The following is a 12,681-nucleotide window of genomic DNA, read 5'->3' as shown; positions in this document are numbered from 1 at the left end:
TCAATTTTTTTTTTTTTTTTTTTGTAATCAAATATGATCAATTTACATATAAAGAGGGAGTACATCTTACTATCAACTCCCTTACCTATACGAGGTAAGATCTTTTGACATCGGTGTCAAATTTCAATTTTAATACTTCATCTGAGAGTTGTTAGATCAAAAAAGATCAATGGTGTCACATGCTTGCAAATCAGAGTCGTTGATCTTTTTTGATCTGACGACTTTCAGATGAGGTGTCAAAATTAAAATTTGACATCGGTGTCAAAGGATCCTACCTCTACCTATATATATATATATATATATATATATATATATATATATATATATATATATATATATATATATATATTTGGGATAGGATACTTTGACACCGGTGTCAAATTTTGAAATTTAACACCAAATCCCAACCGTTGATTTTCGTCAATCAACGGTTATCATTTATTGGCAATTAATGATTAATTAATAAGTGTAATTACCGATAATTGACAACCGTTGATTGACGGAAATCAACGATTAGGATTGGGTGTCAAATTTCAAAATTTGACACCGGTGTTAAAGGATCCTGCCCCTATATATATATATATATATATATATATATATAATGAAAATAATTATAAAGATAAAATTATATAAATAACTAATTTTTATCATATTTAATATATGATGTATCTTGTATTTGCCACTCCCGTGACACGGTAAATATTTTCATTAAAAAGGAATAACATTTTCCGAGCTACAAAAATATCTATTCTCTTATCTAAAATAAAAAAATAGAATATAGGTGGAAATAACTATAAACATGGAATGATATAAATAGTTACTTTTTACTATATTAAAAGAAATTTATCACCCATGCTATATATATCTCTACTCCCTTATAAAAAAAATAACTATAAATTAAGATGGAATAATATAAATAGTTACTTTTTACTTATGTTGCACCGACATCGACACGGGACACGACACAACACTCCAATACGTTAATTTTAAAAAATGTTAAATTTTGACACGTTAGGATACGTTTTGATATTATATAATATTTTTAATTTATGTAGTGTATATTATATTTAGTATTCAATAATTTAACAAAAAAATAAAGCTAAACTTATAATAAATAAAGCTAAACTTATAATACCCATCAATTTTACAAAGAAACATAAACATCTCAAATGTTTATATTAAACTCAATAAAATTGTAATCGTAATTTAACGAATCTAATAGTTGAAACTCAAAATGCAACACAACGTAACCTTTGAACATTTTTTGAGTCTTTGCAACGAGTATTGGAGTGTCGAAAAGTGTCGGAGTGTCAATGAGTGTCGTGTATAAGACACGACACGTTAAAATTTTTGAAGTGTCGATCATTCATAAGTTTTTACCATATATGATGTAACGAGTGCTTAATACTCCTTTAGCATTGCAAATATTTTTATTAAAAGGAGTGCATTTTCGGTAATAAGAAAGTATTTACTTTCCCATCAAAAATAGGAAAAATTATTCTCATACTACATGAGATAAGATTTTCCTCCTACACATCCTTCAATAACTGTGTTACTATTTTTTTTATTTTTTTTATTTTTTCAGGTAGCGGAGTCCACAAATTTGTCTCTATGATATAAGATAACTTATTTCCTTTAACATGAGATTAATGAAATTCTGAAAATAATTACAATGATATAATAATATAAATAATTACTTTTTATCATATTATATATGATATATTATATTTTTTTTTGATACAATGATATACTATATTTTGGGAACACGGACCAAAGTGTCACTGTTCACCAAGTTTTTTACCCAAATGCCACCCGAGTAGTGTTATTTTCTAATATGCCACGTGGACAAGTTCGCTGGACACTATAGTGAACTCGATTTGCTGACGTGTCACGTTTCTAGTGGACACCAAATTCGCTACCTGGTAGCGAACTTGGTTATAATACATAATTTTATGTATTGCAACCAAGTTCGCTACCCAAGTAGTGAACTTGGTATCCACTAGAAACGTGACACATAAGCAAATCGAGTTCGTTATAGTACCCAACGAACTTATCCACGTGACATATTGAAAAATAATACTGTTCGCGTGACATTTAGATAAAAAATTTGATAAACAATGACATTTTAATCACTGATATCTCTGTTTTGATATATGATGTACTTAGTGTTCCATGCTATGCCGGAAGCACTGTAACTTGTTATGAGATTATCTACTTAGTATATTACTCCTAATTTGAAATTGAATGTAATTTGCAAATTTGAAATTTGTGTGGAAAACATTTTCCACACAAATTTGAAAGCACTCTTTCTCTCTCAAATGATTGATTTGACTCTCTCTCCCTGTGTCTCTCACTTTGTTGATATTTATACACACTCACAGTTAAGTTTTCTTTATCCTCATACTCATACACTCTCTGTCAGAATCTCCTTTCAAAAGGTCCCAAAAAAAAGCATTATATAACTTTAATTGGTGCGGTTTTCACTGGGAATTCCTCTTCAAGCGGGTCTTACTCTTTCTGTGCTTAGTTTCTCTCTCTTTTTTCTTGATTATTGTTAGTTTTTGATAGCCATTTGGCATGGAGGGCATACATGTGTTTGTTAACTCTTCCATTGTACCTGGAGAGGTTGGATTGCTTATGCATTTCAATGATTGTATTGTTAGTTTAGGTCAATTTAATTGGTTTGTTCCAAGCTTGTGAAGGTTTAGGATGAGTGGATTCGTTACTTCTCTCTTGATACAAGTTTTCCCACTTGTTAATCTTTTTGTGTCATAAGAAAATTCCCAATATAAGTATAAATATTGAGAAAAACTACTCTCACTTTGTTAGAAAGTAGCTTTTTTTTCCTACACACTAACATACCTCACTCGTGTAATTTAATTTAATTTTTTTATTTTTTTATAAGTGAGTAGATCTCTTCTACGATTGTGTCTATGGTAAAAGAGAATTATTCTCCTATCATTCTACAATTTGCTCTCAGCCACATAAGAACAAGGATCTTCCATTCTTCCTTATGATGCATTAAGTGTCTTTGGCTTTTTTCCGCGTAGGTTATATATATATATATATATATTAATGTTTTGTTAGTTTTAAAATATTACAGAATCATCAGGGAAACATGGCTCATTTTGGAAAAGATGAGGTGCCAACGCTGTCAGAAATACGGTCCGATGAACTTGTGGATTCTAATCCCCGAAGGCTTGTATCCAGGACACCAAGAGCATCAATTTCTATTCCTATGGTCTCCGTGGAGCCCAATGAGAGAGAAAATAGTCTTGCGGGACCCACTGGTCCACTTCATAGGGTGAGAAAACCCCCCGCTTTACCCAGATGAGTTGTCCACTATATGCTACCCATGGAACTGGAAATCTTTTGCAGCGTAGTATAGTTGTGACAGGAAACACAGCTATATATATTTTTTAAAATAATTTATGGATATTTGATTGAAGTATACTGTACTTATGTGTTTCTTAAGTAGCCTATATTTTTCATATTTATGCATAGCCTTACTTTTATATTGTTTTCAGTGTCAATTAACATAATGAATACACTTTTTTAGTTATTTAGTTTTGGCTTTTGCATTGCTACATCATTCAGTGTCTATACTCATAAGAAAATGTTGTGGATTTAGTGTATTAAGCATCTAAAGCTTGCTTGCTCTGTAAATTTGGTCTCCTAGGATTAGCCACTGTTTTAAAAAATTCAAAATATAAAAAAAAAATTAAGTAATACAATAGTTAATTTACAATCTAGAAAATAATTTTAAGGTTTTGAAACACCCATTTGGTGATGCTTTTCTCCAATGAATATGGGCTCCTAGACAGTTTTCCAGCTCCACATGTCATTTCTTAAAACAATTATGAACTATAGGGACTAAATTGAATTTGTGGTGAAACTACTATGATTACATAAGTTATTTAACCTTTTGTTATAGTATTTATAATCACCAAATAATCCTTATTATTTATTTATTTTTTTGAGATAAACTACAGGTATCTTCAACCAGAGACAATCTTGTTCGGTTCAAGAACATGTTTATGATGGTAATCCTTACTCTCTTGAAGTATATTACAAGAAACCACTTTCTTAGCACGCACAATTTCATAATTACCATACTCTTAAAAAATATTTGTATTCAAGCTGCATCTATTTATACACTGGTCTCTTTAGTTGATATCATTTAGGGGTGAAACTGGGCCAAACTGGCCTACAGGGGCCTACGGCTCGGCCTACATCAGGCCAGATCTGACCTAGTATATTTTGTATAATAGGTCGGGCTTGGGCATTAAAAAAGCCTGTTTAATAAAAAGGCCGTAGGCCCACTTTCAAAAGGCCGGGCCTATAAGCCCACAGACCAGCCTATATTGTACTATTTATTTTAAATAAAATAAAATAGAGTAAGTATGTCTTGAAGAAAAAATAAAAGATATAAATTTAATCAATTGCAATTATTTATAACTTAAATATATTTGATTATATTTTAATAGAAATCTTATTTTATTTCTTATATAGGAGGAACCAACATCTCAACATATTAGATTGTATATATGAATACATTAAAAGATTTTTGGGAGAGTTATACTTACTACAAGCATCATGAATTGTTTGTTGGATTCATGTAGTTATTTTACTTTACATAGTATAGATTTGTTTATTGGATCTGATGAAATATATGTTATTTAGTTTGAGCATTTTGCTTTCGAAAATGACTTAAGTGCATATTGTATGAGTTTTGTTATGATTCATGATTGTGTTTGGATATTGAAATTATGATTTTTGGTGTAGCAACTGAATTTGAGTAATTTGTAAAGTTGATTTAAAGTTAAAAATTAACAGGCTAACGGACCATTTGTTTTTTTATAAACGGGCCAAACCAGGCTAACAGTTAGACTTATACTAAGTTTGAGCCAGGCCAAATTGAAATTTTTTGACGTAGACTTGGACTTTTCGGGACAAAGCTTGGCCCAGCCCAGCCCACTTTCACCCCTAATATCATTGTTGGCTTTAGGTGCAATAGAAGTATTATCGACAATTTCAATCTGTCTCAGTGTTTATATGACTCTTAATTTTTAACACTGTGATAAACTTTACTGTGTATCAGTGTACGTGATCTTCTCCTGACTTCATTTCCTTTAGTGGACATTTATGTGCTATCACTTTAACATAACCAAGGATACTTTTGTTCATGTTTTGAATGTTTACAGCTCCAGAATCCTCATTATGCCTATGACCAAGGTTTTGGGATAAATCTTTTTTCTCTCTGCTCTTCCTATGTGGACCCTCACGCTGAAAGCATACAACAATGGAACAAGTTTTTGGCGATATCTTGCTTGATGGCAATTTTTGTGGATCCATTGTTTTTCTTCTTAATCTATGTGCAGAAGGTATGATTCTTTTCCTTCTTTTTTTTTTTTTTTTAATTGCAACTTTGCAAATTTACTCTACAGTTGTTACGGTCAATTGCTTCACCCCACTCTTGTTGTGCCCATCTTGTTTCAACACTATTATTTTTTATCAAATTACCATTTCTGCTTATTTCTTTTAGCTTCCACAGCCTAGAAATGCTCATAGTAAGGAAAAACGAACCCAAACCTCTAGGTTGATTGACAAATGGGCATTTGAGAACCAAATTTGATCCACTAACTATCAAAAGCCTTACTTTACTACCTTGGGCTTTAGCCCAATAGTACTTCCTGAGGTGGTCAACATATTAAATGGGCCCAAAAGGTGACTTCCAAATAGGAAAGATTAGAGACCCACCGTACAACACCACTGACATCTGCCCTTCTATTCTCCAGAGGATAACACCTTCTTCTTTTTCTTTTTCCTTTTCCGACCCAGATGGATAAACTCCTTCAATTGCTAAAAGATCATCCTCCAGTGTACAAAAAGGAACCTTAGTCATTTCCCATTAGACCCACCCACTTCCTTTTGGGGTTCTTGCGATGCTAACGGAGATATAAAATTTTGAGTTTTTTTTTTCTATTTGTTCAAGCTTTAAGGTTTTGAGTTAAAAGTGAAATTTATCACGGTATAGTATGAGCATAGGAGTGACTAGAACTGAATTCGATTCTCACCCCTTTTATTTTTGAAATTAATAAAAGGGACAGAGTATTTTTACTATCATATAATATTACTATCTTTTATAAACGTCGCCTCAACCTAAAACTTGTGAAATGTGAATATGGTAACAATATATTTTATAAATGTTGCTTGAAGGAAATCAATGGTTAAGATATGGTAGTAACATTAGTAGTAATATTATTTGATAGGAACAATATCCTATCCTTTAAAAAAAACACAAGGTAAACCTAAAAATAAAATGAGCCTTTGCAGTACAAGATAGACTAAAAAATGGGCTTGTTCAATATTCATGTTTCCATCCCTTTAAAATGTGCTTGTTCTATATTCATGTTTCAAGCCTAAAAAGTTTTTGTGTGAGGGTGTGTGTTAGAGATATAAAAGATAGAAAATCATTAATTAAGTCTTACCTAATGCCTTAAGTTTTAGGTTGAGGTGACGTTTATCATGATACTAGAGCTAGAGTGACCACATAGTTCTATCTTCGTCACCACCCACTTTAAGGTGGAATTAAAAATATCATAAGATAAACCAAAAAATGGGTTTGTGCAGCACAAGGTAGACAAAAAATATAGGTTTGTGCCATATCTACGTTTCAAGCCACATGATTTTTGTACGAGGGGTGTGTTAGAGAAATACAAAATATATAAAATAAGTAATATATCTTTACCTAAGGCTTTATGACTTTGGGTTAAAGTGACGCTTTTCAAAATGTCTCAACCATTTTTTTCTATCTCCATTTATGAGTACCCATTTTTTGCTTTGAGGGAGGGTTATATTTACAAACTCTTACAAATTATATTATGTACTCTCGGGAGAACACTATATTCTCCCGGGAGTACACTATGTATTCCCCTTGACCTTGAAACTACAAAAGTTTCGTTGAAATCTTGCTTCTTGATTTCGCATATTGATGTCTCCCTTTTCTCTACCAACCTATCTAGAATCTTTAATATTTTATGCATCTTTTCATTGAATTCTGATATGCTGGCTGAATCGTTGGTCTAGTTCTTGATATGATTTCCATAATTCTTCAGAGCTCCAAGATGTACTTCCATGGTGTTAACCCCCTCAAAGATCCAGCAAATCGGACCAATGTTACAACTCTAGACTTATTTAGAGATAGGAATTGATATTAAAAAAATGAAGAATGCAAGAAAATAATGGAAATGGAAGGAAAAATTTGTTCATTGATAAGAAAATGGAATGTACACTCAAAAGACACTTCTCTTGCCAAGGGGCATTTCCCTTCAACTAGGCACTCTGAGCCTAACTCATATTTTGTCAAAAGCTCCTCCTAAAGGAGGGTTATCTCCCTTATATAGTTCTAAGCTTCTCTCAAAAACCCATAACCATCTAACTACCTGATTAACAAGTCTAACTACCTTTACATGACCTGATTATCTACCTTAGGCAATTATAAATGCCCCTAACTACAAGTCGTAACAACATTGTTCCAATTCATTGTATGCAGGATCATAAATGTATTGTTATCAACTGGACATTGACAAAAATACTTGTTTCACTTAGAAGCATAAATGACTTTATTTATTTCTTGAACATTCTTCTCCAGGTAATTTCTCACTCTCTTGGTAACTACCCTTTTAGAAAGTCCCCCGTCCCCCCCTCTAGTTATGTTTAATTTGTGCTAATCAGACTATTCATCGAATGGTGTCATATTGTTAGCTTTAAAAATATAATCGATCTCTTCCTTCGACAACGAGTTTATATTATTCAATTTTACTAGTTTTGCGAAGGTAAATATGTTGAAAAATGTATTTCCGAAGAATTTTCTAGCTACAGAATAGTAGGGCTTAGGTTTGGTCTTGCGTCATACATAATTGTTCACTGGAGAATAATTAGATCATTGAAGCTCCAAAAGCGTGCTAAAGATTTCCTGTAAAATTTGTACATCTTAGTAAATAAAGAACAGGTTGATACACATCATTGATTATTTTGTTGTCAGTCTTTTGAGTGCCACTTGTCTTGTCTCAGAAGAGTGTTAGGCCATGCCATCAGGTCAATCATACTTATCCCAATGATTTAGCGCTCTTTACAGGGTTGTTTCTTATTTTACTGTCTTCTCTTTATTTATTTTTCAACGAATGCATATAGACAATTTTATAACCATTTCGAGGTTTTTGATTCCTTAACATCCCTATTTGGTATTGAGTTAATACATTTTACCATCGGGAGATGTTTGATACCTTGGGGTTCCAACGGGTTTGAATCCTACCCCCTCCCCAGGCGATACAAGTAGTTTCTTTTTTTTTTCTCAAGAGTTCTGCTAACCCATTCGAAGGAAACTCTTTATTTATTTAATTATTCAACAACTAAAAGCTTAATATTCGAGGACTCAAGTGTAACGGACCCAATTGAGATTACAACATTACCAGAGAAGCGGGCCCGTAAGCAGTCCAATTATCTAAAAGACTATGAGACCAGTTAAAGACTGTAGCAGAATAATTGTCTTTTATTATTCAGTACACATGTAATCAGACTATCAGGTCCAACTAGTTTAGGGCATACATAGTAACACTAGAAAGGAAATACAGTAAGCATGAGTTAATTCTTCTTCTCTCTAATTTCTTTTCTCTCTCTACCTCTATTTCCTCTCGTCTGAACCATCTTCTTGGTAATTCTTGATTTCATTGCTACATTTTGGTGTTCTCGTTGCTCATTCATCCTTCCTTGCAATGGCAAACAACACTCGCATGAGAGATGTCACACAAGTTTAGAGATTCTGTAACATCAAACCCAACGCCTAGATCTGCTGGAGCAGCAATGACGCTCCTCTGAACTGGTACGGGAACAACAATTTCTGGGACTCCAAGAATCTAATGCCCAACTACATGAGTCACAAACGCAAATACAACTAGCAATTTAGCGTTTACTAGATGGGAATGGTCATTCACATTCAGGCATCTTAGGTTCTGGACCAGGGTCTGCTTCCAAATCTACTAATTCTAACACAGATCTGGGTAAACCGCACTCCATTAAGCTACTTTTTCCACGATTTGCTGCTGGTGATCCAACTTCTTGGTTATTTGTTGTGGACAAATATTGTCAATATTATAACATTTGTGAAGAAGACCGTTTCTTAATTGTTTCATTCCATTTAGATGACCCCACAGCTTGTTGGTTTAGGGGTCTTAGTGAAGAGGGTTTGCTACCAACATGGTCTGCGTTTGTCACAGTGGTTCATAGACAATTTGGACCCTCTGGATTTGATGATCCAATTGGGGCATTGGCTAAACTACAGTAGTTGGGATCTGTATTTGATTATCAATCCCATTTTAAGGCTGCTGCCAGTAAGGTTCATGGGTTATCAGCCACAATGAAACGTGGTTTATTCATCTTAGGTCTCAAACCAAGCATTCGCCATTCAGTTCTTACTCAACGTCCTGGTGATTGGCACGAAGCTTTAGCTTTAGCTAAAGTTTTTGAGGATCAACACTGATGAAAAACCTGTGCGCTATTGGTTTACCAAACCAATTCCTGCCATCAACACCGTACCCAATAACCAGATTCTAGCACCCAGCAAACCTCCAAACCCTTTAGGACTCACCAACACTCCTCATAACAAACCAATTCCAGCTATTCCAATTCGTCGCTTATCTCAAGCAAAAATACAGATGAAGCGCGACAAAGGATTTTGTTTCAACTGTGATGAAAAATTCACGTATGGTCACAAATGTAGAGCAAGAGCTTCACTTATGTACTTAGAGGGAGTGGAAGAGGAGGAGCCCCCCCTGATCTCGTCGATCCATTGGTTGAACAAGAAGCTCCTATTGAAGACAACGAGGAAACACCAGAGATAAGCTTCAATGCATTATTTGGTACTTACTCTTCCAAATCATTCCACTTAACTGGCACCATCTTGGGTCAATCCATACAGATTCTTATTGACGAGGAGAGTACTCACAATTTCATCACTCCACGAATAGCCAACCATTTGCATTTAACCCTGCTAGCTATTTCTCCATTTAAGGTACAGGTAGGGAATAACGATTCTCACTTGTGCGGCTCTCTGCCAATCCATTCCCCTAGACATTCAAGGTCACAAATTCAATATGGATTTGTTTGTGTTGGAGTTACAAAATGCCGATACTGTCCTCGGAGTACAATGGTTAGCCACCTTAGGACCAATTTTAACATATTATAACCACATGACAATGGGGTTCATGCATTGCGGTGCAAATGTGATTTTACAGGGTGATCAACGCATTGCAGCTAGCTTGATTACGATATCCCAATTGCACAAATCAATAACGCCAAACTCACTCGAGTCCTCCTTTATGTGCTTAGCATCGAGAATGGTTCCATCACCCTCTTCTTCACCTTCTTCAGAAGGTAACCAGACTGTACCCCTTCCCCCTGATGTCCAAACCTTATTGGATCAGTATACAACTGTATTTGCAGTTCCACACTCCTTACCACCTGACCGGCCCACCAACCACCGTATTCCACTAATTCCTGATACATAGCCCGTGCAAGTCTGACCATATAGGTATCCCCAATTCCAGAAAAATGAAATCGAGAAATTAGTTTCTGAGATGTTGCAGAATGGAGTCATACAACCGAGCCAATCAGCTTTCAGCTTTCCAGTGTTATTAGTAAAGAAAAAAGATGGAACGTGGCTTTTTTGCGTTGATTACCGTGCCTTAAATGCAGTTACAGTGCGGGACAAGTTCTCAATTCCAACAATTGATGAATTGATGGACGAGTTACATGGTGCAACCATTTTTTCCTAATTGGATCTCAGGTCTGGTTATCACCAGATTAAAATGCACCCAACAGATGTTCGCAAAATGGCATTTCATACACATCAGGGCCACTATGAATTTCTGGTTATGTCTTTCGGATTATCAAATGCACCATCGACCTTTCAGGCAACCATGAATCAGGTATTTTTTGAATTCTTACGTCGTTTTGTGGTAATTTTTTGTTGTTGACATTCTGGTGTATAGCTCATGTCTCCAGGAACACCTCAGCCACTTACAATAGGTCCTGATGACGTTTCAAACTCACTGTTTGTTTGCTAAGCTATCCAAATGTTTATTCGCCCAACCATCGATCCAATTCCTAAGCCATACCATTTCTGGTGACGGGGTAAAACCTGATTACAACAAGACACAAGCAATACTGGGCTGGCCCATACCAACATCTGCAACCCATGTTCGAGCCTTCTTAGGCCTTTCAGGCTACTATCGCTGTTTTATACGCCATTATGCATCTATTCCCGCTCCTCTAACATATCTTCTAACCAAAGATGGTTTTGTTTGGTCTCCCACAGCAGAAGATGCATTCTTCAAACACAAAGCATCTCTGACAGCGGCTCTTATTCTGGCATTACCAAATTCCAAAGAACCCATTGAGGTAGAAATTGGCACCTCAGGAATTTGAGTGGGAGCGGTTTTAATGCAAAACAATCATCCCATTGCGTTTTATAGTAGGAAATTGGCACCTACTATACGCACCAAATCCACATACATTCGTGAGATGATCGTGATTACAGCAGTAGTAGCCAAATGGAGACAATACCTATTGGGGGTACCATTCACCATCCGGACAGATCATAAGAGTTTGCACAACCTCATGAATCAGGTTGTCCAGACTCCAGAGCAACAGAACTTCCTTCCAAAGCTGCTAGAGGCTTTGATTACACCATTACATACAAGTCCGGTAAGGCCAACGTAGTGGCCGATGCCTTATCCAGGAATCCAGGAGGGGTTTCTGACACTATGAAACCCCATTTTGCAGCAATTAGTGGTCCTATTAGTGATTACAAATCCCTATTGTCACAAAACTTACAACAAGACATCTCGTTTGCTACCATTTTACAAGATTTAGCTACAGAACCAGCCAAGTGGCCTCAGTGGAAGTGTAAGGAGGGCTTGTTACTGTTTCGCAACCGCATCGTTCTCCCTGCTACCTTTGCCATCATTCCTCACTTGTTACACAATCTCCACACTTCAGTGCAAGGAGGTCATTCAGGCTTTCTAGGTACTTTGCATCGAATTGCCTTTAACTTCACCTGGAAGGGAACGAGAAAAAGATTAAACCGCCAAACCATTCCCCATTTGGTTTATTAACTCCAACTATGCCCCCAGATGAAACATGGACAGATCTGAGTATGGATTTCATTACTCACCTGCCCCCTTGACATGGCTTTACAATGATGTTGGTTATCGTGGGCCGATTTTCAAAAAGGGCTTATTTTGTTCCATTACATTTCCGCTACACAGCTGCCAAGATAGCACAAGTATTTTAGGATTCGGTTGGAAAATTACATGGTCTACCTCGGTCCATCATTTCGGATCGTGATCCTCGGTTTCTAAGTAATTTTCGGACCTCCCTCTTCCACCTGCAAGGAACATCACTTTGTTTCAGCTCAGCATACCATCCTCAGTATATCATCCTTAGTATGATGGCCAAACTGAGAGGATAAATAGGTGCGTAGAACAGTTTCTAAGAGCTTTTACCTTCGATCAACCTTCGGCTTGGTCTCGGTATTTACCGTGGGCAGAATATCACCACAATACGTCCTTCAATAGCGCCACAGGCTTAACCCCATACCAGATTACATTCGGTAGACCC

General features: G+C 35.6%; 1 protein-coding gene across 1 annotated transcript in view; it reads left to right on the top strand.

Moving 5' to 3' along the window:
• The first annotated feature begins 2,411 nt into the window (after positions 1-2,411).
• Positions 2,412-12,681, top strand: part of LOC133300306 (probable cyclic nucleotide-gated ion channel 20, chloroplastic) — a 61,019-nt gene continuing 50,749 nt past the window's right edge. Inside the window, exons 1-5 of the mRNA XM_061499827.1 lie at positions 2,412-2,505; positions 3,104-3,304; positions 3,993-4,043; positions 5,205-5,384; positions 7,556-7,654. Coding sequence (XP_061355811.1) covers positions 3,119-3,304; positions 3,993-4,043; positions 5,205-5,384; positions 7,556-7,654 — 516 coding nt within the window. The 5' untranslated portion in view covers positions 2,412-2,505; positions 3,104-3,118. The remainder of the gene's footprint in view (positions 2,506-3,103; positions 3,305-3,992; positions 4,044-5,204; positions 5,385-7,555; positions 7,655-12,681) is intronic.

Source organism: Gastrolobium bilobum, unplaced genomic scaffold, assembly GCF_033153095.1.
Source record: "Gastrolobium bilobum isolate Gb01-03AN ecotype WA unplaced genomic scaffold, APGP_CSIRO_Gbil_v1 utg27331, whole genome shotgun sequence".
Lineage (NCBI taxonomy): Eukaryota > Viridiplantae > Streptophyta > Magnoliopsida > Fabales > Fabaceae > Gastrolobium > Gastrolobium bilobum.
The sequence above is the reverse complement of the archived record's forward strand: the minus strand, read 5'-3'. Positions and strand labels throughout refer to the sequence as shown.